The sequence below is a fragment of the Brachionichthys hirsutus genome, chromosome 11 (assembly GCF_040956055.1).
Source record: "Brachionichthys hirsutus isolate HB-005 chromosome 11, CSIRO-AGI_Bhir_v1, whole genome shotgun sequence".
Classification (NCBI taxonomy): Eukaryota; Metazoa; Chordata; class Actinopteri; order Lophiiformes; family Brachionichthyidae; genus Brachionichthys; species Brachionichthys hirsutus.
Window position 1 is genome coordinate 4743472 of NC_090907.1, and position 27480 is coordinate 4770951.

Genomic DNA, 27480 nt, shown 5'->3' on the forward strand with positions numbered 1-27480 from the left:
ATGCAAGCTCCTCTCCTCGGCCTGGCCCTGCTGCTATCATTGCTGATCTCTAAGCCACCATACTGCTTTTCCCAGAACAAACATGGGCCCCTCCAAGATGGACCACAACTCAGCTTTACTCAATCTGTCTACCATGCCACAGTTCATGAAAACTCGGCGGCACGCACATATGTCAACAGTAAAGTTAAAATGGGCTTCCACTTGGAACAGCACTCCTGGGAAATCCGCTACAGAATTATGTCGGGTGATGACGAAGGGTTTTTCAAGGCAGAGGAGTATGTGCTGGGGGACTTCTGCTTTTTACGCATAAGGACCAAAGGCGGTAATGCGGCCATCTTGAACCGAGAAATTCAGGATAACTATGTTCTGACAGTGAAAGCCTCTGTCAAAGGAGATGCTATCCTTGATGCCTGGACTAAAGTCGTCATCCGTGTCTTGGATATGAATGATCTGCGACCCTTGTTTTCACCAACAACTTACTCTGTCACTGTAGTTGAGAGTACCCCTCTCAGGACTAGCATAGCTCAAGTTACTGCCACAGATGCAGATATTGGTTCCAATGGGGAATTTTATTACTTTTTCAAGGAGAAAATAGGAATGTTTGCAGTACACCCAATTAGCGGTGTGGTTTCTCTTAGCGGAAAGCTGAATGTTGATCGACAGAGCCACTTTGACTTGGCAATATCGGCAGTGGACCGCGGCATGAAGCTTTATGGAAATAACGGGGTCAGCAGCACAGCAAAACTCTTTGTCCATGTTGAACGTGTAAATGAGCATGCCCCAGTCATGACTATAGACACTTACAGCTCCTCATTTCTTGATAAATATTCTGTGCATGTCATAGTCACTGTTGAGGACCTAGATGAAGGTTTAAATGGAGAAATAGAATCACTTAACATTGTGGATGGAGATCCCTCAGATATTTTTTTCGTAGAAAGATCTGACGAAGGCAAGTTTGTCATCAAATCTTCTGAGTCCATAAATTGGGTGATTTACCCAAATGGCTATAACTTCAGTTTGCAAGCAAAAGACAGGGGAGCACCACCGAAATTCTCAGATGTCCAGAATGTCCATGTTATGGATTACAAATTGCAGCCGGGGAAATATCAGTTTGAGTGGGAGTTGTATGACGTCAGGCTGAATGAAATTTCACCGCCAGGCACTATTGTGGCAGCTGTAAAAATCAAGCCAGAGCCTGATGATGCAGAATATATTTTGACACCTTCTGCAGATTCATCTTTTTTTCAAATTAACACCTTAACAGGTGTAATCTCTACCACTCGTTGGTTCACTCAGGTGACCCAACATGTCTATAACCTTGAAGTGTTTGAAATAGACAGTGAACTTAGTGTTAAAGTGTGGGTGACGATTGAAGATGCCAATGACAACACGCCAACATTTGATCAGTTTTCTTATGAGATTTCAGTCAATGAAAGTGTGCCAGTTGGGGCCAATGTATTAGCAGTTTCTGCAGTGGATGAGGATATAGGTGAAAATGGTTACATAACCTACAGCATTTATAGTCTCAAACCCTTACCCTTCAAAATCAATCAATTTTCTGGTGTGATCAGCACTACTAAAGAATTGGACTTTGAAACTTCCCCAGAGAGCTTTGTGTTTGCTATCAGAGCATCTGACTGGGGGTCACCTTACAGACGAGAGAGTGAAGCCAATGTAACCATCAACCTTGAAAATGTAAATGATAACCAGCCGTTGTTTGAGAAGGTTGCATGTCAGGGGGTGATCTCCAGGGATTTCCCAATCAGTGAAGTGATTACCACAATGTCTGCAATTGATATTGACGAGTTACAGTTGGTGAAATACAAAATAATTTCAGGGAATGAATTGGGGTATTTTAATCTTAACCCGGATTCAGGGGTCCTCTCACTGCAACGTTCTCTTGCCATAGCCATTCCAAAGAAAGTCTTTAATCTCAAAGTGACTGCCACAGATGGTGAACACTTTTCTGATCCTATGTTTGTTAACGTCTCAATTGATCAAGGAAAGTATGCCCCCAAAGTTTTCAACTGTAAAGATACAGGAGTAGCCCAAAGGTTAGCTGAAAAGTTGCTCAAGAAGTCTAAAACATTTACCAAGCCTGTAAAAGAAGATGATTTCATTGATCTTTTTTCAGTCAATCGGCAAACACCCCAGTTTGACAAAGATTTCCCCACAGATGTTGCAGTGCATGAAGACCTTGAGGTTGGCACAAGTGTTTTCAATGTAAAAGCCTATGATGGTGACACAGGTTTCAATGGTCAGATTCTGTACTCCATTTCAGATGGAAACACTGATAGTTGTTTCACCATCGACATGGAAACTGGCCTTATTTCTGTCTTCCTGCCCATGGACAGAGAAAAGAGGGATCAATATGTCCTCAATGTGACTATTTATGACCTCGGCCTGCCACCAAAGTCTTCTTGGAGTTTACTCACTGTCTACATAGAGGATGCTAATGATAATGCACCTCAGTTTTTGCAAGACAAAGGCTACATAATTGTCATACCTGAAAACATAGCCATAGGTACAGATATCATTCAGGTTGATGCCACTGACATAGATCTTGGATTCAATGGGGAGATTGTGTACTCAATTCTAACCAGTACCACCCAGTTTGGTATCAACTCCACTAATGGAATAGTTTATGTTGCTGGCCAACTAGACCGGGAGTTCCTTTCTTCTTTCAACCTAAAAATTGAGGCACGGGACAAGGCAGAGAAAGGGAGACAAAGGTATTCTGCGACCACTTTGAAAGTTATTTTGGAGGATGTAAATGACTGTCCTCCACTATTTATTCCCAGTGTGTACAAAGTCAGGGCTCTGGAGGATCTTCCTGTAGGAACTGTTGTCACCTGGGTAGAAACCCAGGACCCAGATTTGAGGTTGGGTGGCCAGGTCCACTACTCTCTCACCAATGACTACAAGGGATGGTTTGAGATAGACAGATCTAGTGGGGCTGTTCGACTGATGAAAGAGCTGGATTACGAGACCCAACAGTTCTACAACCTCACTGTGAAGGCCAAAGACAAGGGAAAGCCAGTTTCTCTTCTGTCTGTCACCTTTGTGGAGGTAGAGGTTGTGGATGTAAATGAGAACCTCTACACTCCATACTTTTCCCACTTTGCCTTGACAGGATTAGTTAAAGAGAATGCTATAATTGGAAGTACCCTATTACAAGTCACTGCTCATGATGATGACACTGGCAGGGATGGAGAAATCCATTACTCCATTCACGACGGCAGTGGGCTTGGCCGTTTTGCCATTGATGAAGAGACCGGTAAGTTAATGTATGAATTATCTCGCATGTGCCATGTATTTAATACATTGAAAACCAAAGTGAGTGGAGTTGAATTGAGCAGAGCTCATACTAGAGTGGAAATCTGCGTGTCTATAGGTCCAGTGGTGCTCGATTAATTAATTTATTCATATTTGTGCACTGCCTTCTATAGGGAAGCTGCAGCAACAATTTTCAGTTGGATTTTCTTGTTTTCTAAACCAAATTAATAAGCAGAGATTCATAATGTTTTTTTGTTTCGTCCCCCAGGGATGATCTACACCACTGATATGTTGGACCGTGAGACCAAGGACTCTTTTTGGCTAACAGTGTACGCCACTGATCATGGCGTAGTTCCTCAGTTCTCCACTATTGAGGTGTTCATCCAGGTGGAGGACGTTAATGACAACGCACCACTGACATCCGAACCAATCTATCAGCCCTCCGTGCCTGAGAATTCTCCACGGGAGGTTTCTGTTATCCAAATACAGGCCCAAGACCCTGATGCAGTAACTTCTTCCACTGCCGATAAGCTCAACTACCACATCATTAGTGGAAACGCACAAAACCTTTTCACTATCAACACACGCACTGGTAAGCGGCATGTACACGGGTACTTTCTTTATCCTACAGACTCACAGATGAGAAATCTTTGATTTATTCACTTGAAGTTATATGGGGACAAAACTATCACGACTGGCTCAGATGATATCCACTGAGCCAGTTCTAAACAATTTAGATTTACTTATCAAACTATGATGAATAATGCTGCCTTTCTCATTCTTGCCACAAATGGACTTGGTCCAGAGGTGGTCAGAGCATGTGTGTCTGAGGGACACAAGTGTCACAAGAGGCAGTTTTATGTATCGCTGTTAGGCAATTTATTCCCCAAACTGAAATTTCCCCACTATTGACCCAATGTCACCGTGAAGAGACCTTGTTCTCCAGGTCACAATGTATGGCTTTTAGTTGGAGCCGGAAAATGGATGTAATGACAGAACCGTGCTGCTGCCTGTAAATGATCAAACGTATAAATTCACTCAAATAAGGTACAAGGATTTTTTTGTGGCGTGGTTGTATTTCCCCTTGGTTGGTTTTTTCTCCTATGAAACACAGGTCTTTCAGTTTTTAAATTAGATGTTATCTGAACTCATATTGTCTATTAAGCAGTTTATATGCTGTTTTTTCTATTCTCCATTTCCCTTTCTTGTCTCATTCCATGCCACTTTTGTTTCACACGTTATGAGCATTACTTGGTGCATTTGGTTTATCAGACAGTATTTCGTATTATTTTCTCTGCTGTTTTCTGTCTCAGGTCTGATCACTACGACCTCCAGGAAACTGGATCGTGAACAACAGACGGAGCATGTTTTAGAGGTAAGGATGGAGTGTGTATGGCGTGCACTGTGTATATGTGTGCATTGTTTGGCTCCATGTCCTCCATTGAATTTTCCACACTACCAGACATTAGCAAGCAAAGGCATAGCTTTGTGTTGGGTAATAAATGTTTCGCGTTTGGAAACACCAAGAGAAAATATCCAGAACAATTCTTGGACAATTCCTGATTTGGGATACTTTGACCAAGCATGTGTTCATATTTCACGCCTGCAGGTGTTGGTGTCTGATGGGGATCCTAGTCCCAGGCAGAGCACAGTGTGGGTGATGGTTCAGGTTCTTGATGAAAATGACAACAAGCCCACGTTCCCTGAGAAAGTTTACCAAGTCAAACTTCCAGAGAGAGAGCGAAGAAAAAAAGGCGAGCCCATCTATCGTGTGTTTGCTTTCGACCGTGATGAAGGGCCAAACAGTGACCTCTCTTACAGCCTCGTGGATGGCAATGAGGAGGGCAAGTTCTTTATTGATCCCAAGACTGCAGTTGTATCTTCACGCAAGGGCTTCACCGCTGGAAGTTATGACATCCTGACTGTACGTGAACTTAATCGATACTTAAATACTTCAGCAACAGGCTTTTGAACATTTCTCCTATTGATTATCTTAAAGGTTACATTTCATGATATTTCTAGAATTTTAATTTAGACTACTTGAAAATAAATGCTGACATTATCAGTAAAAGTGTAGAAATAACAGTATTGATGTTTTAAGTTTAAGAATTCTGAAGTTAGAACGATAACTAATTTATAAATGCAATGAATTTTCTTTGGCTCAGGGGTAAAAAGTTATTTTTGTTAACACCTTTCCTCATCCTCAAGGCTTTCATCTACAGTCTAGCTTTTGCACTTCTCTCTTCAGATCAAAGCAATAGACAATGGCCGTCCTCAGAAGTTCTCCACGGCTCGCTTACATATCGAATGGATCCGCCGACCTTCTCCCTCATGCCTCCCGCTGCTTTTTGATGAACCAGTATACAACTTCACTGTCATGGAGAATGACAATGTGGCCGACATTGTGGGTGTGGTGTCCCTACAGTGCTCCAGCCCCCTGTGGTTTGCCATCAAAGGTAAAAACCTTATTGGGTGGTGGTGATGATGATGATGATGATGATCTCTATTAGCTGTTGTCAGGCTTTGAGAAGTGTGAGGAAGGGTGTGACCAGCTTCCAATGCATGATGCATGTAAGTAAATCTGAGCATTGGTGCGCTCACGTTTGTGTTGGTTTAATATGAGAATGCAGCTCATGTGCTTTGGCCTCTTTGCATGAACGGCTATGCTCTGCCTGTCCCAGTCACCATGACAACAGTTCTTCATTCATTTATTCATTATCTTGACCGCTTTATCTGAAAAGAAGTGAAGACGGCAATGTACAAGCATCTTAAGGAATTCAGTATATAAAATAAACGTCAGTCTGTGCTAGGAAATCATGCGTATAATGAAGCACACGTCTAAGTTGTCTAAAGGAGATACACAGTGATTCCTATCACAGTCCCCGTTTTAATAATCATAATCAATGGAAACTGGGTGAGTGGCTGTGTGCAATGGACACGAGCGCTTCACTGCTCGGAGCTGTGGTTGTGTTAATGAGCTCCCACTCGTATGCATATTTTGGTGGACAATACAGTGCTATAATTGGTGGTGGAGTACTTTTTACTCACAGCCCCATCAGGTCAGGTCTCATCCCTAGAGATTAACAGGACAATTGGCAGACAAAAGAAATTGAAATTCCAAATCCATATCATACACTTATTTATGCTCTCTCCATCTATGTTGAGCCAACTAGCCTCTTACGCCCTGCTCTGGGGCATCTTCGCACAGCCTGCACATTGGGTCTGTTCTACTCAGGTCGACCCCTGACCTCTGTGGCCGTTGTGCGTAGGGCCTGCTCATGTGCTGCCAGGAATAGTGCCTGTATTCACCGGTCTTCTCAGTGGCAGCCACTTCTTCTATCTGAAGGTGATAGTCTCTGTAGGGGCTTTCCTCTGCATCTTGTCAGGATTCTTCTGCTTGAGGCATCTCTTAGCGTTTCATCCTGCAGGGCCATTTTGTTGTACTATTGGCTTTTCTATGTTTTATCCTGGACTGCGGCCCTGGTGCTCACTAGTCTGCCTTTCAGCCTAGTGTAGAGCCTCACGGTGCTGGAGTTGAGTGGAACCACCCATGCATGGTGAGGAGCTTTCTTCTCTTGATATCTGTGGCTTCTATCGGGTATCTGATGACAAGGCAGTCTGTACATATTGATGACTTGGACCTTGTTCTTGCCATTCAGCTGAGTTTTCTGGACATGCTACAAGCATTTGTCTTGGTGGACTGACTGTCTGTCTTGTTCCATCTGCCTCCATCTTCTTTTTCCGTAATGTCATCCTCCTCTCCTCCTTTTTTGCCTGCCTCTGTCCTGTCTCACCTTATCTTTCTTATCTTTCTTATCTTTCTCTCCTAAATACTTCATGCATCAAAGGTCCCAGGCGTTTCCGAGAGATGTTCTATATTCTTCAGAGTGCTTGTGGCAGAAACTGTTCATCAGAAGGTATCTTCCAATTTCCACTATTGCTTTTCATTGTCTCTTTTCCACTGCCTTTCCTTTCTTTTGCTTGTATTGCCATTGTTCCTGTGGTGTCAGTGCATGCTGGTAAATCCCAGTAATTGGCCAAATTAAAATCGTTGGCTGACGAGCATAAACTACATGGAAGCTCGGTCTGAGTCTGAGTGGACATGTTTGTGCATGTTCATGTTCATGTTTTATTTTTTAGTTGGTATTTATGCCTGTGTGTATGTGTACCTCACGTTAGCTTTGCAGCCAAGGCTCATTGAGGAGATGGAGATTTAGTAAAAATGATCACATGATCAGAGCTACGTCAAGTTTACTGATAGGGAACTGTGATCTTCAACAAGAGTTTGTGGTGCTGACATTTTGTATGTCTATATGTGATGTAAATGTATGTGATTACGCGGGGTGGGGGGGGGGGACATCGGTCAGGTCAGAGGCTACGGGCCCCTGACACCCTTGCACAATTTGCCTGATGAGTCTTTCATTCTCTGAGAGAGCAGAGAGTGAATGCAACAACAAATCTAGTACTGTGTATATTAAAAATAATTGTACACAAATAAATACATTTCTGTACATGGATTCACATGACTGAGAACCACTGGTGCCTAAAAAATGTCTTAGCTTTGTATATTCTATACGTGTGTCTGTGCATGTTCATGTACTGTAAATGGTATGTTTTAAAGTCTTTTCAAGATTGATAATGTCTGAACCTCCTTCCTCCTATGGAACAGGTGGGGACAGCAACAGTGTGTTTGATGTAGAGAAGTCTGTGGGCACCATCATCATGGCTAAACCTTTGGATGCAGAACAGTGCTCGTTCTACAACCTGACAGTGCAAGCCACAGATGGAACCAACACTGCATACACACTGGTACCCGTTCTTTTCATTTGGAGGTATCTTGTCGTATGCCTTAGTGAGCAGAGACATATGTTGAAGAATGAGATGCGTAAAAAAATCAAATGACGGTCATAATCATAATAATTGCAGAAAAGAAACAAAAGGTTGCTTTAATTTCTTTTAGAACAGTAGTTCTTAGAGAAATGCAACAAAAACACAATAGAAGAAAAGAAAAAAAAGGCATTTTCTTCCCACTACTGTTAGGAGGATTCCTTTACTTCAAGGAGGAAAAACCTCATATTCTTTAACAGTAGTACATGCCACCTGTACATTGATAGCCGTATTAATGGAAACTTAATTTAGTAATTAAGGTCACGCATGCATGAGTATGTGAAAAGAGAATTTATGGAAAGAAGAACAGCATCAAGGATCCATTTAGAAATGCGGACGAAACCAATGGAAAGACACCAAAACCAATTGCTCAGTAAAAGATGTTGGGTCTTACAGGTTCTCTTTGAAAACAAGACAACATAAATTTATATATTTTTTCTTTGAGGATTGACTTCTAACATCCACACCTTTTGTTTTTTGATGTTGCAGGTTCACATCACAGTTATGGACAACAATGACAACGCTCCCATCTTCTCTCAGTCAACCTATGATGTCACTATTACTGAAGACGCACCACCGGACACTGAAGTGGTCCAGGTTTTGGCTTCAGACCGTGATGAGCATCACCAGCTGACCTACTCTCTGCAGAGCGCTATAGACTACAATAGCTTAAGTCTGTTCCGCATCCACCCCACACTGGGTATCATCTACACTGCTCAGAGGCTCGACCATGAGGCTTGTTCCCAGCATATCCTGACTGTTATTGTAAGCATTTGGCTAATGGATTATGCATGTAAAATTTTGTGTATTAATAGTTGTAAGCCCTTGAGTGCCTTTTTCAGGTGTTCCAATCATTTCTGAATTAATACATCAGAATTATAGTCCCATTTAAGTCCTCAAGGTCACTGTATAATGTAGTATATGTATATGAGTTGATTTGCCAAATATTAAACAACTCATGGTTTGGATATGTCACCCCAGTTGGATGCCCAAATTATCTTGAGTGGCTAGAACAAGAGCCCCTTATATACAGGTTTTAATTTTTTACGAGTTGTACTCCTTTGTTGGATACATACATTATCAAGAAAGCTAAATGCAAGATTGAAGTCCGTGCTCTCATTCTACCGTTTGTCCACAGGCGAAGGACCAAGAGTTCCCGTACAGAAAGAACCTGGCTCGTGTGTTTATAGAAGTAGACGACATCAATGACCATGCACCAATCTTTACTAGTGAGCTCTATGAAGCCTCTGTCTATGAGTCGGTAGCAGTAGGATCAGCTGTGGTCCAGGTCACCGCCCTGGACAAGGACAAAGGTGAAAATGCAGAGCTACACTACTCCTTTGAAGCAGGTACGCTTTTCTAACAAGGGTTGCAGTTTTATATTAATTTATTTTTGACATTTTATTCCTCTAAATTATTCCCTATAAAATATGTACCAAGTTGGTGATTTGTTTATGGTTTTTGTTTTTTTCTTTGTCGTTTATCAACAGGGAACAACGGAGATACATTTACTATTGAACCAGTTTTGGGCATCATCACGGTTGCCCATCACCTTGACTTTTCCGGTATAGGCCATTATTTCCTCACCATCGGAGCTACTGACAAAGGCTACCCTCCCCAGTCAGCCACTGCTATTGTGCGTATTTCTGTAACTCTTTCTGACAACGCCAGCCCAAGATTCCCTCAATCTGAGTATCAGGCTGAGATCACAGAGAAGGCAATTGTGGGGACCTCCGTTGCCTCAGTTTTTGCAGTCAGCCAGTCAACCCTCACCTATGACATCAAACAGGGCAATGCAAATCGCGTTTTCCAGATAAATCAGTACAGCGGAGTGATTACAACTCAAAAGTCTCTCGACTATGAGACAACACCATCTTACACCCTTATAATCCAGGCTACCAATATGGCTAGCATGGACTCGAATGCCACTCTCTTCATTCAACTAATAGATGAGAATGACAACGCACCAGTTTTCCAGCAGTTTCACTATCATGGCAGTATCAGTGAGGCAGCGCCAGTCAACAGTGTGGTTTTGAACTCCGATAACTCACCTCTAGTTATAAAGGCCACTGATGCTGACTGCAACCAAAATGCTCTTTTGGTCTACCAGATTGTTGAGGACACTGCAAACATTTTCTTCACAGTGGATGCAGGAACAGGTTCAATCAGAACCACTGCTCCATTAGACCATGAGACATTGTCCACCTTCCACTTCAATGTTCACGTAAGGGACAACGGAAGGCCACACTTGACAGCAGATAGTCCAACTGAAGTCACAATACAAGTGATTGACATAAATGACTCACCACCTACCTTCACCCAAAATGCCTACGAATCAGTCCTGCTACTACCCACTTATGTAGGAGTAGAAGTTTTGCAAGTTTCAGCTATAGACCCTGACACAGAAATCAATGCAGAACTCACCTACTCTTTGACAAAAGGAATACCGGAGCAGTTTAACATCCATCCCGCCAACGGAGTCATCACAGTCAAGCAGAATGTCTTCTCTAAAGAACGTTTTCGTTTCAGCGTCCAAGTTTCAGATGGAAAGTTCTCCACCATGGCTTTGGTGACAATTCTAGTCCGAGAGGCTCTGGACTCTGGTCTCAGCTTTAGCCAAAGCCTTTACTCATCATCTATTCAGGAGAATTTTTCAGATATCACAACGGTGGCTGTGGTCAATGCTGTGGGAAACCATCTTAATGAACCGTTGATGTATACCTTGTTGAATGCTGGTACAAACTTCAGAATTCGCCCAACATCCGGTGTGATTCAAACCTCAGGTATACCGTTGGACCGTGAAGAACAAGAGTTCTACGAACTTCTTGTTGAGGCAAGAAGAGAGCATGATCATTTGCATGTGGCAAGAGTTATGGTTAGAGTCCAAGTTGAGGATGTAAATGACAATGCACCTGTGTTTGTTGGACTTCCTTATTACGCAGCTGTTCAAGTGGAAGCTGAGCCAGGAACACCCATTTTTAGGGTCATGGCAGTAGACAATGACAAAGGTCTGAATGGAAAGGTGTCTTACTACCTCAAGGATGATCATGATCACTTTGAAATTGACTGGCAAACGGGTAGTCTCAACCTCAAGAAGACTTTTGAGTCTGATTTATCCAATGTGGAATACCAGATGGTGATATATGCTAGAGATGGTGGTTATCCACCTCTCTCATCTACTATAGAGTTCCCTATAACTGTTGTAAACAAAGCTATGCCTGTCTTTGACAAATCATTTTATTGTGTATCTGTGAATGAAGATGTGACTGTGCACACCCCTATCCTTGGCATTAATGCCAGTAGTCCAGAAGGTCAAAATATAATCTACACCATTGTTGATGGAGACCCATCTATTCAGTTTGATATTGGTTTTGATACTGGAGTCATAAGTGTCATCCACTCTTTGGATTATGAAGCAGCAAATATTTATCACCTAGCCGTCAGAGCTACAGACTATCTGACTGGTGCCCGTGCTGAGGTAGATCTAGATATTGTTGTACAGGATGTAAATGATAACCATCCTATTTTCCAGAAAATGTCCTACAGGGTAGTTTTGTCTGAAACAGCCATGATTGGAACTCCAGCACTTCAAGTTATTGCCACTGACAAAGACTCAGAAAAGAACAGTATTGTCCGCTACCAGATCTTTTCAGATGCACAGAACAGCACAGACTACTTTCACATTGATAGCAGCAGTGGTCTAATCCTTACAGCCCGTATGCTAGACCATGAAGTAATCCAGACATATGATTTCATTGTTAAGGCCACTGATAATGGATTCCCACCTTTGAGTAGTGAAGTATCAGTTAAAGTGGTAGTGAATGACATCAATGATAATCCTCCAATTTTTAACCAGCTGCTCTATGAGGCTTATGTGAATGAATTAGCACCAAGGGATCACTTCGTCACCTGTGTTCAGGCCTCAGACGCTGACAGCTCAGATTTTGACAAGTTGGAGTACAGCATCCTGTCGGGAAATGAAAAAAAGACTTTTGTTATGGACAAAAAAACAGGAATCATCGTATTGTCAAGCCACCGTAAAGAAAGGATGGAGACTTCATACAGCCTCAATGTTTCAGTATCTGATGGGGTGTTCACCAGCACTGCACAGGTTCATATAAAGGTGTTGGCGGCCAACCTGTATAGTCCAGTTTTTGGGCAAAGTATGTATGAGGCAGAGTTAAAGGAGAATTCCGCTGTTGGAACAAAAGTTCTACAGGTAAGTGTTTTGGAAGTTATTTATATAATGCTTCAGAAACCCATTGATATTGTACTGTAAAATACTTTTGTGTGTACTTAAAGGAACCTTTTTTTATTTCAGGTCAAGGCAACAGATGCAGATCTTGGAGTGTTTGGCCACATTTCATATTTCTTTGTTAATGATATGGGAAAGGACAAATTCAGTATTGACAAAAGAGGTCAGATCACCACGCTAGAAAAGCTTGATCGTGAAGACCCAGGCAACAAGGACATTGTTTTGACAGTTGCAGCACAAGACTCGGGTGGATATGTCTCTTACTGTGCTGTACAAATCACACTTTTGGATAATAATGATAATGCGCCTCAGTTCCATGCCACAGAGTATAGAGCTTCCGTAAAATCTGATGTGGCTGAAGGTTTTTTAGTTACACAAATTCAGGCTCATGATGCCGATGATGGCACTAATGCCAAAGTGACATATTCAATTTACAGTGAGGCACATGTCCCTGTGGCAGAGATTTTGGAGATAGACCCAGATAATGGTTGGATGACAACCAAAAGCAGCGTTAGCCATTTGAGGAACTCCGTCTTATCTTTCTTTGTAAAGGCTGTGGATGGAGGAAATCCAGTCCAAGATTCTCTAGTTTCTGTCTACATCCATGTCCTTGGTCCCGATGCCTTCATTCCGGCTTTTGGCCAGCATAAGTACAAATTTAGTATGCTGGAGGATACCCCAATAGGCACATCCATAGGGAGAGTGCACCTTAATGCTCACCCTGGATATGCCTCACTATCTACTACTTTTGCCCTGGTTAATGGAGAAACCAGAGAAAACAATCACGATGGTGTGTTTGTAGTGGAAAAGGAAACAGGTTTGATCAAGCTTGATAAACCTTTGGACCATGAGATGATCAAAGGATACTACTTCAGAGTCACTGCCACTGTACTACGGGCTAAATTGGATTCTGTTACTTCTGTCCATGTTGAAGTCAAAGTGTTGGATATTAACGACAATAAACCCGCGTTTGAGGCGAGCCCCTACGAGGCAACAGTAACAGAAGGGGTGCCCATTGGAACTAGAATCACCAAAGTCCAAGCATTAGATTCAGACTCGGGGGCCAATGGTCAGGTAACATACAGCCTTGGGACCTTTATCCAGTCAGAGAGATATTCAGACACATTGCTTGGCACATTTAGCATTGACAGCAACACTGGCTGGATCGCTACATGCAAGGACCTGGACCATGAGACTAATCCATCCTTCACGTTCACAGTGGTGGCCTCAGACCTGGGGGAGAGCTTGTCTCTCTCCAGCACCTCTACTGTGATTGTAGCAGTGCTAGACATCAATGACAACCCGCCAAAGTTCCTTGAGCAGCACTACTATGGTTTAATTCGGGAAAGTGACCCACCAGGTGAAGTGGTGGCTTTGCTGAACACCAGAGATGATGACAGCTCTGCCATCAACAGACAAGTCAGCTACCATATTACCAGTGGGTACCGTTCCTTATGTCTGTCAATGAATTGCATTTTTACACCCAAGAAATATTATTGGACAACTGTATTATCCAGGATTATATGACCTCCACAACGTTTCGCTTTGCTTTACAGAAGGCACAGTATTTACATATCGTCTTTGATTTTGTCGAAATTCTTAGTTATACTGAGCTAAAGTCACAAATATATCTAGATCGGGGTGTCGAACCTGTCCAGTGGAGGGCCAATTGATAATTCCAAAATTTTCTGAGGTGGCCAAAAGCTGTGCGTGCACGTCAGCGTCACCTGACAGTCCAGTTAGAATTCTTCGGAGATTAATTTAATAGTAAATAGTTACCAAAAACAATCAAACTATTGCAACACATCTGATGAATGATGGTGTTCTTTTGTGCTTTAGAAAATATTTGGTCTTGCGATAAATGTAAAAACCCACATTACATGCTTCCCAAGGAATTCAGATGCACCCTATACCTACCCCTAGCCCCAAGCAGCTCATTCCCCTCCTAATTAGATTTACACCATCCACATGGTGATCTGGATCATCATCAAAAGGTTATAAATTGTTCGACAGTATCCGCAATCCAGAGTTTCCCATTTACTTATAATGGAGGCTTTAAAAAAAAAAATGAAATTGTGATTTTTTTTTTAAATAGGATTTTGACATTCCCATCCCGATATGCTTATACTGCATGTCTTGAATCTTCATCAGTAATTTTGTATTTCTAGCCCTCTCTCTCTCTCTGTCTGTCGCTCTTTCTGTTATCCAGGTGGGAACTATCGTGGTGTATTTGCGCTGGGTCTGGTTCAGGGTGAATGGAAGATGTATGTGAAGTGGCCTCTGGACAGAGAGGAACGTAACCTTTACACAATCATTGTCACGGCGAGTGATGGACTCTTTGTTTCCCACGCCACAGTGGAGGTGACAGTGATAGACACCAATGATAACAGTCCCGTCTGTGACCAGGTGATATAGAAAACTATGTGTGTTGCTTGTTTTCAAAAAAGCAAAAACTGTATTGATGTTGTCATTCCCCTTCCCATTATCATTTTATTTATTTCTTTATTTCCTTTGTGTGTGTGTGTGTGTGTGTGTGTGTGTGCAGGCTGTGTACACTGCCTCCATTCCTGAAGATGTCCCAGTCAATAGTGTGCTCTTGAAATTTGGAGCTATAGATTCAGATATGGACATCAATGCCTGGATTCAGTACTCCCTACATGGGCCGGGCTCCCACGACTTTAGTATGGACCCAGACACTGGTATGGAAACACGCAAATACAGTAAATGTATCCAGTATAGTAGAAAGCTTTTTACCATTACTGGAAATTCCATTCTACACGCGGTTGCATCACAGCCACCCCCCCACGCCTCAGTGGTCCCATTTGGTCTGCCTCTAATATTGTGCTGTTTCTGATGTACAGGTGAGGTAAAATCCTGTGAGATTCTGGACCGCGAGGTAACACCGAACTACCACCTGATTGCCCAAGCCACAGATGGTGGTGGGAAGTGGTGCCGGGCTGAGGTGCAACTAACAGTGACCGATGTAAATGACAACCCGCCCATTTTCACCCTGCCGCAGTACACTGCCAGTGTCTATGAAGACACCGTCCCAAAAGCCCTGCTCACTCGCATTCAGGCCATAGACCCAGACGAAGGTAAGATCGTGGTACCGTTTAATATTACTGATACTACGACTAGCAATGTTTCTATGGTGATTTGTGGATCAAAATACTACTTTCTTAAATTTTATTCATATACTACTCTTCAAATGTGGAATATAAAATGCATTAATTAAAAATACAGCACTTGTTGGTCTACAACAGGTCCAGGTCGTGCAGTGATTTACTCCCTGGCTGACTCGGCAGGAGCCTCCTTTTCGATTGATAAATCTTCTGGCATTGTGATTTTGGAGAAGATCCTCGACCGGGAGGTCCAACCGACCTATCAGATAACAGTCCGTGCATCAGACCTGGGTTCACCGCTGCCCCTCTTCTCATTAGTCAATATCACAATCACTGTGCTGGACATCAATGACAATCCACCCGTCTTTGAACACCGTGATCAGCTTGCATCAGTGCCAGAGGATGTGGGAGTGGGAACAGAGGCTCTAAGAGTTTATGCTTCCAGCAAGGACATCGGGACAAATGCTGAGATCACCTACAGTATCCGATCAGGCAACGAACACAAGAAGTTCCATGTTCACCCTAAGACTGGTGAGATTGGTGCAACCTGCCTCGCTACTCTCCAGTTATTCCCCAATGCACGTTCATCAAAGCTGCTTGCTTATTTAACTACTCTTTCGTTTCTTCCATGTTCTGATTGAAATTCTGCAAATCACATTTTTTAACATGCATGTTTTTGTTCCTTCTCTCATCCCCCCCTTTAGGTGCCATTGTAGTTGCTCAGTCTCTGGACTATGAGACCTGCAGGGACTACTTCCTGACGGTGGAAGCACGTGATGGTGGTACGCCACCATTAAGTGCCATTACAACAGTAAACATAAACCTGACAGACGTCAATGACAATGCACCCATGTTCAACTCTGACGTCTACACTGCAGTGGTGTCAGAGGATGCCACGATAGGACAGTCTGTAGGCCAGGTAAAGTCTCTGATTCGTGGGTGTGACATGGGGGGGGGGGGGGGGTACAGTAAATCAAATTCAGAGGATCACCTCTCATTTGAAAGCACTTGAAGAGAAATGTATTTTAATGGCCCGTATTTTTGATGATGGTCAGATATGTTTGATTTGTGGCGCTTCTGCCCCCCATTGTCTCCCAGTCCTATAGATCGGTGGTTACATGCACCGATATTCAACTGATGAGTAGGACGAGTGCTGTTTTTCATGTTGGTCTGTGCAATAGACTCGTAATGCACCTGGGTCACAATCTGTGGGGTCTAGATCCATTCATTTGTTCATTCACTCTCTTGTGCTTATGTCCTTGCAGGTCATAGCGGAAGATGTTGACAGTCATCTGAATGGCGCCGTTCTCTACTCCATCATCAGTGGAGATCGAGGAAACCAGTTCTTCATAGACCCGCTCAGTGGGTTCATCAGAGTCAACAAGCAACTGGACCGCGAGACGGTGAGGACACCCACACCCACACACACCTGGAAGGAAGAAGCAAACTTCGAGATAACCAAATGTCCGGTGCAGTGGTGTGTGTGAAACAATGCTGCAGCTGCAACTAAAATTGTTGTATTATACTGTATCTGTTAACGATTCACATAGGAATCTAATGAGAGACTTTCAGAGGCAGATCATTGGGGGTGTTACCGGAATCAAAATCAGAATACTTTATGAATCTCAGAGGGGAATTCTGTTACTGAAAGGTTTGAAAGATGGGACCTGAAAAGACTGAATGATGTTGTCTCGTTATTTGCTAAGAGTTTGGAATTTCACAACATTATAAATAACTTCACAGTCAGTCAAACAATCATACAGTACATGTTTGAATATCATATATCAATATATATATCTATCTATATGTATAAAATGGAATTTGGAATTTCATAAAATTGAATTTTCCTGTAACAGTTCACTAATAAATGCGGCAATTCTAATAATTTACACAAGATAACTCTCAAAGAAAAAAATCACTATTCCATGCGTCTTTCTAGGTTCCTCACTACTCTTTGACCGTTGGCGCTTTGGATAGCGGAACTCCAGCAATGTCCTCCACCATGATGGTCAAAATAGACATCTCTGACATCAACGACAACCCTCCCACCTTCTCCCAAGGCAATCTCACTGCTGTCACGCAGGTGAGCCTAGTGACGAGATTTAAAACTGAAGAACCCAGGATGAATAAGACGCCGCCACCGACTGCGAACGAAAGAGAACATTTCTACCTTTTCAACAACCTTTTATGTTTCCACTCCAACAAAATGTCTGAAAATATTCCGTCTTCCTCAAGGAAAACAAACCAGTTGGAACCAGCATCCTGCAGTTGTCCGTTATGGACCTGGACTCCTCTCAGAACGGCCCGCCGTTCGACTTCTGCATCCTGTCGGGAAACGAAGGTGGAGCGTTTGCACTGGAGAAAGATGGAACGCTGGTGGCTAATCAAGTGTTCAGGCGGGACGTGGCTACGGAATATGTCATTCACATACAGGTAAGATTGAACTTCTCTTTAGTAGCTTATCCGTTGTAGTCCGTCTCCAGTGTCACGATTGTCAAAAGCAATGTGCATATCTTGAAAAAATATTCTGCTCGTAATTATTATTAAGAAAACACTCATTGCTTGTTCACTTTTTGCAAATGGAAGAAAAAAACTAAGCATATGTTTTGACTGTTCCTTTTTTATATGAATGTCATGGAGTGATGGTGATAGAAAATGCACAGGAGAATCAATTTAGCAGTCAGAGAAGGGGTGAGGAATCTCCTTGACAACCCATCAATCTTCAATCCTTGACCCCTGGAGGGGGGGGGGGGGCATCTTAAAAAGATTCCCTCTCGACAACTCAGGATGCAGATATAGTCTTTCTTTGATCATAAGTACACACAAACATTCCAACCTCAGAGTTAGCCTCACAGCTCACTCATCTCGCGCTGCTCTGTTCCACGGAATGCTCAGAAGTATTTAATGGGATCAAGTTACCCCCGAAGCACATCACACATTTTAAACAAAGGTACACTACTTCTACTTCAAAGATTGTTCCTAGAAACAGCCTCTGCAATGTTCTAGCCTGCACAAGCAAACGGCAACGGGTGCCATGCAGTCACATGGAGCAGCAAGTAGCCTCGAACCCTGCGGTTTATACGACGATGCGGCGGCTAATTTATCGATTTTTACATAAACTTGTATGTATTGGTGGCTAAAATGCGCTACCCACTACACCACTGTGCCTGTTTCATGTTTCCTGTTGTTTTTTGTTGTTAAAGTTAGCCTCATTATGGCCCAATAAAGTTAAAGGTTCCACTGTATTCATGTAGTTTTTAAAAATCCGAGTAACGTCTTTCTGTGTAAATAAATCTCATGTTCCAACGTGGACACCCTGCGATTTATAGACGGGTGCGGCCTATATATGTACAAAATCGTTTTTATTTTATTTAGTGGCTGCAATTTATAATCCTGTGCGCCCAATAGTCCGGAGATTCCGGTAGGTCCTTCCAGGCTCATGCTCAATGACTGTCAAGGAAAGAAAAACAACACTGATTATATTTTTTATAACTAGTAAATTCAGGTTTGCCATCACATGAATACGAGTACTGCACATGTGCTGTGCTTGAAAAGCCACAGTCATTCGCCCAGAACCAAACCCTCTGGAGACGAGGGAAATACTGCGTAGAAACAATCTTCTCCTATATCCTCCACCGCATTAAACAAATCATAAACCAGGCGGCCTTTCTGAGCTGCTGTGTAACGCACACCTCCACTGGCAGAGTCCTGTCCCTCTTATTTAACTGTATAGTAGTACCCTGCCAGATTTACTCTAATAATAATAACACTGGCTTTACTGATATTTTCTTGTCGTCTCTTTCGTATCTTCCTCTTCACTGTCCTCCTCCCAGGTGACAGACTCAGGGAGGCCTCGCCTGTCCTCCTCGTCCTTGCTGACTGTCAGGGTGATTGAGGAAAGCCTCCATCGGCCAGTGGCTTTACCGCTCGAGGTTCTCATAGTCACTATGGAGGACGAGTTTCCTGGTGGTGTCATTGGTCAGCTGCACGCAGCTGATGCCGACCCTTATGATGAGCTTACCTTTGCTCACGCCCCCCCAGCCCAGCGCGGTCTTTTTAAGATCAGTCCTCGTGACGGAAAAATCATTGCTTTGGGGGGTTTGGACGCTGGCAGGTACTCCCTCAACGCCAGTGTCAGTGACGGTCAATTTGCTGTGCCTTTGCCAGTGAGTGTGCACGTGCAACAAGCGACGCCAGAAATGTTGCGAGAGGCGGTAACGGTACGATTCGAAAGCGTGACACCGCAAGAATTTGTGGAATTGCATCTGAAGAGCATGCTCAAGGTGCTGCAGCGGGCCTCCGCTTCACCGCAGCAAGACGCGGTTCACCTGCTCAGTCTGCAACCCGTTGGCGGCACGCAGCAGCTGGACATGCTCGTCGCCGTGGAAACGGAAGGGGACGGCTTTTATAAGGCAGCGTATCTCACCCAGAAACTCAGCGCATCGCGACGGCAGCTGGAGGAGGTCCTCAGAGTCTCAGCCATCCTAGATAAGAATTGCTCGGGACTAGAATGTCGGGGGATGCGATGTGAACAGAGCATCGTATTGGACTCGCACAACCCGGCCACATATAGCGCCCCACAAGTCAGCTTTATGTCGCCACGTTTCCACCGGACCTCAAGGTGCACATGCAATGGTGAGTGCTTCAATCCCGTAAGTGTGTTCCCGGGCATCGTTCACCAGCCTTGAGCGTGACTCGGTTGTTTTAAAAGCGTTTGGTGCTTTACTTCATTGGGTAACTATTGAGTGAGGCAACTGAATGCTGCTGTGCTTAACCCTCAAACTGGCCTCTCTCAAGCAGAGTCCATGGTTAACCCCATGCTAAATAAACCGCATCAGAGGCCGCAGCTCTGTCGCCCTCCCCTTCCAGTATCCATATTTCCAAAACATTTCTCCAGAAGCCATTCCCTATCCTACCTATGCAAGTTTAAAATATTGATTATTATTAATTTATTTTGATTAGTATGTGCGAGCGTGTGTGTGTGCGCGCATGCTTGTGTGTGTGTAAAGAACACCAATTTTTCAAAGACGTTTTTCTAAACTTTGACCTTTATTTTGGATGTTGAAATACATTTTGATCAATTTGCCTATTTCAAACATTTACTTTACAAAAAGTTATCTTTCTCCACACAAACACTTTATACACATTCTTTACACATGCCGGCTTTATGAAATGCAGTCAGTGTTACATCGGTGTGTACCTTTGTGTTCATGTAGACGCCAGCTGTGCGGTCCTGTCAGAGCAGTGTGAAGACCATTCATGTCCTGCAGACATGCAGTGCGTTTCAGTTGAGGCCACCAGAGGACGCTTCGCATGCCAGTGTCCACCTGGCAAGCTTGGAGAGTGTGCAGGTGTGTATATATGTCTAAGAGACAATAAAAGGAAACAGAAAGATGTGTCTGAAAAGGTTTCATACATTCAAATATGCGTGTGGATGTGCAGGACATTCGTCGTTGAGTTTTTCGGGTAGCAGCTACATCAAGTACAGATTGTCTGACCGGCTGCAGGCGGAGCTGAAAGTCAGCTTGAGGATGAGAACACTGCAGAGCAAAGGAATCATCATGTACACACAAACTGAACCTTGCCCACTGCTCAAGGTAAGAATGCTGATGCTCCCTCTCTCTTTGAAGGAAATAGTCATGCAGCATATATTGCTAATCACTTTTGTTTTTATTATTCATTTTTATATTATCATTAGATATATTTTTCAGATTTAGTGCTTTACTTCCTCAACCATGAAATAATTGCCAGAGAAATCTAATTTCTGGAAAATAAGGTCTTCATAATTCATAAAAAGTCCTATACATGTGCTCTAATTTGTATAATCTTTTGCTAAATTCCAAACAAATTTGCTAGGAAAATGCAGATATTTGTGTTTGCTTGGTTTTTTATTATGTAGAACTCTAGAATCAGCAGTAAACATGTCAAACATATCAGTTGTGTGTGTGTGTGCGCACATAAAGATTTGTTTCCAGATACAACAGTTTTCATTGGAAATTCTTGTTATGAAAAGGATCCTAACCGGAGGTTTTGACTGTGACTGCAATAAATGAGAGAATTTACCTGCAGAAATACTTTTCATATTGATATACTGTGCATTAAATTTGCGTGCGTGCCTGTTGACAGTTGGAGGATGGAAAGCTGTGGTTCCAGCAGACCTGTGGCCTTGTCAGTGGTGGAGGTGAGGAGTTTCCCGACACGTTGGGCATCTCGGGCCGTCTTGTTAACGATGGCAGCTGGCACACAGTCGCCCTGGAGCTGAGTCACAACTTCAGCAGCTTAGCCCTTGACGACAGCTACATCGAGCGTCGCCGTGGATCACCCTTCCTACGGACATTTGGCCCAGACAGAACTATCTACTTCGGAGCCCTGGTCAGTTCACAAGGATATTTGGCTGCGCTGGAGCCGCTATGCAGGCTTCCAGTAATATAGGCAGTTTGGGCTGATAAGTATCTGCATATATATAATTCCTTACAGTTTTAGTTTATTTTTAACCAGTATGGTAAAGACATATATATATATATATATATATTACCACTTCATAAGAAGTAGGAGTTTTCCTAATCTTATCTCATCATTATCATTAGCAGTAGTAAGATTATATGGACCAATTGATCATGTATGAATAGTTGAATTTAAACTTTTGAACTGCATCTCTTATCTTCGCAGGCCTAATGCTGCCAACCTTCTTCTACAGATTTACAACATGTGCACATACACTTGTCTTTCTACAAACTGAAAAGTTTTGGGAACATTAAAGTTTGTCTTTAAGAACATTGGAACCTACAGATGCACTTCCAAAAGAGCCAAACTGACACGTAACTAAACGTAACTAAATATTGAACTTATGAATTGTTGGCCCCTCTCTCCATAGGTGCAGTACCCCAACTCTCACGCCCTGATGGACTTCCAGAAGGGCCTGCAGGTGTTTGAAGGCTTCCAGGGCTGCCTGGACTCAGTCATGCTGAACAACAATGAGCTGCCACTGCAGAACAAACGCTCACTTTATGCAGAGGTTGTGGGACTGACAGAGATAAAGCTCGGCTGCATCCTCTTTCCTGACGCTTGCCTGCGGCAGCCTTGCCACAATGGGGCTGCATGTGCAGGACTGCACTCTGGCGGTAGGTCACAGGAACTACAAATAGCATAGCCACTGAAATTGAGCTAAAAAAAAACATCACACACTTTTTGTTCACCCTGAAGCTTATTCATAAGCTATTATTTGTTTTTGTCAAATCTGTGTTTATTTATTCAGAGAATGACAACTGTAGTATAATGTTGCACGTTAGTCCTTTTGAAGATACACAGGATTATATTCAGTTCAGTAAGGGCTTTAAAGGATAAAACCGTCAGCGGGTAAATATAATCCCAAGAGAGAAGGTGTTCAAACCAAATGTGCTTTGTGATAGTTCTTACGGTAACTGTACCTGGCCTGCAGCATGCAGATTGTGGATGAGCAACAGAAAAGTGTAACGAGTTGTTGAGCAATTTAAGTTTGATTTGACTAAAACTAGAGTGATAAACTGTTTTAAAAATACAATTTGGGGAAAAAAATGATACACAGTATTTCAAGTATTTTATAGGAATTGGCGCTCTTGAAGCTAAACAGTCCTGTAAACGGTGCACTTCCGACTTTGAATTCTGTCTGCCCTCGCTGTGTGCTCTCCAGGATTCTCATGCAGCTGTAGTCCCCAGTTCACCGGCGAGCGCTGCGAGATGGAGATAACGGCATGTCTTCCCAATCCTTGTCAGAACAGTGCCACATGCAAGCCCATCGGCAATGCTTTCTTCTGCAGCTGCAGGAGGGGCTTCAAGGGTCTCACGTGAGTTTCAGTCAAAACAAATGTCAACTTGAGCTGGAAATCCTTAAAAGGCTGATTCAACCTTAGTCGGAAGAAAAAAAGGCATTTCTGCAAAACTGCTTGGAACTGGTTTGCAGACCACATGCCTGATTGGCCAGCCAGTATTACTCAGGAATCCTGATTTTGAGGATTGTGCTTCAAAGTTGTCTCATTAACTTTTTTGAGTTATCTTACAAGGGCTTAACATCTAGTTGTTCTTACTGTCTGGCTTTGGGAAAGTAATTTGGCCTAAAATCAGATAACTGAGGTATTTACACATACGTCTCCCCCCCCCCCCCTTTCCTCCATCCCTCTGCCCTGCAGCTGTGAGGAAGATGTAAATGAGTGTGGCCGGAGCAGTCCGGAGGGGGAGTGTGAGAATGCTGGCGTCTGCATTAACACCCACGGCTCCTTCTACTGTAACTGCACGGCGGGCTTCGTAGGTCAGCGTTGCAGCCTGCGACCGGTGGTCGTTCCTGACATGCAAGCAGGTCACGCCGTGGTTGGTAAAGAGGAGCTAATCGGCATCACTGTGGTGCTTTTTGGAATCATCACCCTCATCATTCTCTTCATTGCGTTCCGGAAGAAGGTCTTCCAGAAGAACTACTCTCGGAACAACCTCTCTTTGGTTCAAGACCCTGCTACAGCGGCGCTCCTCAACAAGGTCAATGGCATTCCCTTTAAGACGCTCCACTGCAAACCAGGAGACCCTCTAAATATCTATGCAGAACTGGGGCCCTCTATATTGGCCGGGGGCGGGACTATGGGACCTCCACAGGTTCCCGTGAGGCCCATGTCATACACGCCCTGTTTCCAAGGAGAGCCACAGTCCAAACTGGAGAAGATGGTGGACAGGCGGAGTGTGGAGCAAACCGAGATGAACACCTTTCACCCCGAGTCGCCAAGGATCCTCTCGGGAACCAACAGGAAGGGCGTGGTGGTATGCAGCGTGGCGCCCAACCTCCCGCCGGTGTCGCCCTGCCACTCGGACTGCGACTCCATACCGAAGAGCACGTGGGATAGCGATGAGGGTAAGTGGGTGCAGCTTTTACTACGTGGTTCATGTGTAGTATGTGGATATAATGAGTTTGCGTTGGTAGAGTAGCAGAGCAGACCCGTGAAGGGTCGCCACAGCAAACCAACCTTCTCCGCTTCACCCTGTCCTTTGTCTCATCCTCCACAACATTAGTGTCTGTATCGGTATGAACTGAATTGGCTTATATTTATAGCTGTTTATGCCTCACCTACAAAATTCTTCGAACCTTGAATGAATGACTAATATTTGTTTTCTATTCATTGCATGCATATTTTTTTACCCCAAAGAGATGAACGGTAGCTTGAAGACATTTCTCCCCTCATCCGAGAGGCTTCTTCAGTACTGACCAGCTAGTTGGGCGTTCCAGATATTAAACTCGGCGCTGCTTGATACTGTCCATTTAATATTTGTAATATATTTAGAGGTCTGCCTCTGATATGTCCGGATTGGAATCTTGCCCGCCTGACTCCCCCGGCCTCTCCCTGCAGGGAAAATGGTTGACATGGCAGATGAAGTAATGTGTCTGTCAGGGAGCAACAAAGGCAGTAACTCAGAAGTCCAATCTCTGAGCTCCTTCAAGTCTGACTCGTGCGACGACAATGGTAAGACACACTTGTAGAATTCGTTCTTGTTTTTGCTTTTTCACTTCTTTGTTTGCTTTCTTGACTTGTAGTTCATTAATATCCATGGAGCATCCTTGGTATCTATTAGATTTGGAATCATCCTGAATTATGTGCATCGACACCGTGATTCTGCTGCAGTCATCATTTGTTCACCTTCTAATGTCTGACTAGTGTGACGAGGACGTTTCCTCCTGCAAACAGTAGAAATATTCTGGCGTTTCTTTCCTTCATCATCTTTTTTTTTTTCCACAATGCTAACATTGTAAAGATAATTCTTCTGCTTTATCGGTGTTTTACCTGAACTGTCTTCAGATATTTTAACATTATTGCATGTACTCCCATCGGCCCTCACTGCCGGTATCGGATCAGGTAGTTTTCTCTGCAGACAGGGCAACCATTAGCAACGCCACAGGTGTGGCGCGTGACAAGAAAGTACCGTAAATACCATGACAACCATTTTCCACTTTGAACGGTTATTTTCATCTCCTCCTTTTCCTCTTTACAAGCCTCCATAGTGACCGTCATTCGACTAGTCAATGATGCAGTCGACACTATCGAAAGTGAAGGTACCATGTCTTTGTGTTTCTCATTTCAGTCTGCCATCCCTCTCTTCTCAGCCTTGCTATTGTATTATTTGTTGACTTCTGGAATTCCCGAAACGACTGTCTTCTGCTATATACAGAAGATAACTGCACATTTGCTGTGTTACAACCCGTCCTTTAGCAAGTGAGCGCTCTGGGTGTAGATGGGCATTATATGTAGAATGGTTAGCTCCTCCCACTAAGACGTAATAGCTCCAGTAAGTAGGCGGTGCCTTCCTGGGTTTGGTTTGTTTACCTGTTAGTGGGATTGCTCAGAAGATTATGAGTGATTTTTGATAATCTGGGTGCGAGTAATGTTTCTGATCTGGTAATCCAGAATGTTTAAATTAATGGGCCCTAAATGTGTAACTTTGAGAGAACCAATTGTAATGCTGCAGACTTGCAATTCTAACTTGTTTGAACTGCGCTGATTCATGCCACATTTGATGTATTTCTATGATTGTACTTTGTAATCTGAAATAAGTGGGCTTCTGTGACCATGTTGGTTATATAATATCTACTTGTGAACTGGAAGGTCTGTGATACCTTTAAGACAGAACCAGCAACTGCAGTTTATTTTTTAGTGCGTCATGCTTTGCATTGGGTAGAAACATCCATAGCAGAAATATTTTGGTTAAAATACTGAGTACTGTTGTGACATTTTAACACATTTCCGTTAAGACATTTTTACTCTTTCAAATCGCAAATTTCTCCTTTAATACAAGTAGAGGTTGAACCAAAGATGAACGATACTGAAGTCCTCTGTGTTATTTTTTTATTTTCTTCCATTTGCCAGTGTCAGTTATGGACTACAGTCAAACCTACAACAGAGGTGACTCTTCGTAAATAGCTTTGTTTTCTTTTTAACATTGTTTTTTTTAATAATTTTGTTACTCTGAAAATTTCTGCTGGCATTGAGAATCAAATGTTCGTCCTTTGTCAGGCTGTGAATGGCTTGAGTGCTGCTGTCCTTCATGACGCTCAGCATGCCCCCCCCCCCCCCCCCCCCCCCCCAGTTCCTCTGGTGCATGTCACGTACGTGAACAGACCTAACATGTTCTCTGCTCTGATTATGCTTTATTCATGTACCTGCAAGACCTCGACGTTGATGTTTCTGAATCTACCTTGTGCTTTTGGAAGGCATGTGTGTTGCACAGCGCTTCATTGTCGACACTAGTTTGTTAATGCTCGCTTTTTCTGGTTCAAACTGTCAGTAACACCTCCTGTTCTGCTGTCCAGCGTATCACTGGGATACCTCTGACTGGATGCCAAACGCCAGGCTTTCCAACATTGAAGAGGGTCCAGGCCCTGGTAGCGATGCAGCGTGCCCATCCCCCAGCCACGGAGGGAACGCCCAGGAACTGGAGTCGGACTACTATTTGGGGGGCTATGACATTGACAGCGACTACCCTCCTCCCCACGAAGAAGAATTCATGAATGAAGACCAGCTGCCGCCTCCACTCCCCACAGGCGAGGGCTTTCTTGAGTCCGCCGTTCCGATGCCGGCCGGCCCGCCGGTCTCGAAGGAGAGCGCCCTGAGCGCTGGCGGGGGTGTTCATCAGCGTGTCAGGCCACACTTCCACCCCAGTGAGTACCTACCTCCGTACCATATGCCCCTTGCTGAGGCACACCAAGGGGAATTCAGCAGTCCGATATGCGGAGGAACCCCGGGGAAAAGGACCGCTGATGACTCTCTTTCTGTGTTGCTGAATATGCAACTGCCTACTTCGTCAGCGTCGGACTCGGCGGCCGCCTGCGGGCCTGACGGCTCTGAACATGGCAGAGACCGTGACGCCGTGGACGAGCCTTGTCGAGGTGTGACCTTTACTACCGACTCCCAGCAGCAGACCGAGGTTTGA

The 27480-nt window shown here is 43.7% G+C and overlaps 1 protein-coding gene across 1 annotated transcript; it reads left to right on the forward strand.

Moving 5' to 3' along the window:
- fat3a (FAT atypical cadherin 3a) lies at nucleotides 1-27480 on the forward strand. Its single transcript, XM_068745250.1, has 30 exons — nucleotides 1-3277; nucleotides 3545-3868; nucleotides 4590-4651; nucleotides 4886-5200; nucleotides 5525-5732; nucleotides 7125-7193; nucleotides 7946-8085; nucleotides 8653-8928; nucleotides 9302-9512; nucleotides 9654-12382; nucleotides 12485-13856; nucleotides 14628-14824; nucleotides 14964-15117; nucleotides 15280-15513; nucleotides 15682-16071; nucleotides 16245-16459; nucleotides 16806-16943; nucleotides 17480-17623; nucleotides 17776-17973; nucleotides 19374-20175; nucleotides 20757-20891; nucleotides 20983-21137; nucleotides 21667-21912; nucleotides 22415-22661; nucleotides 23210-23363; nucleotides 23706-24412; nucleotides 24906-25019; nucleotides 25547-25606; nucleotides 26418-26453; nucleotides 26861-27480. The coding sequence occupies exons 1-30, from the start codon at nucleotides 1-3 to the stop codon at nucleotides 27478-27480; spliced, it is 13929 nt and encodes a 4642-aa protein (XP_068601351.1).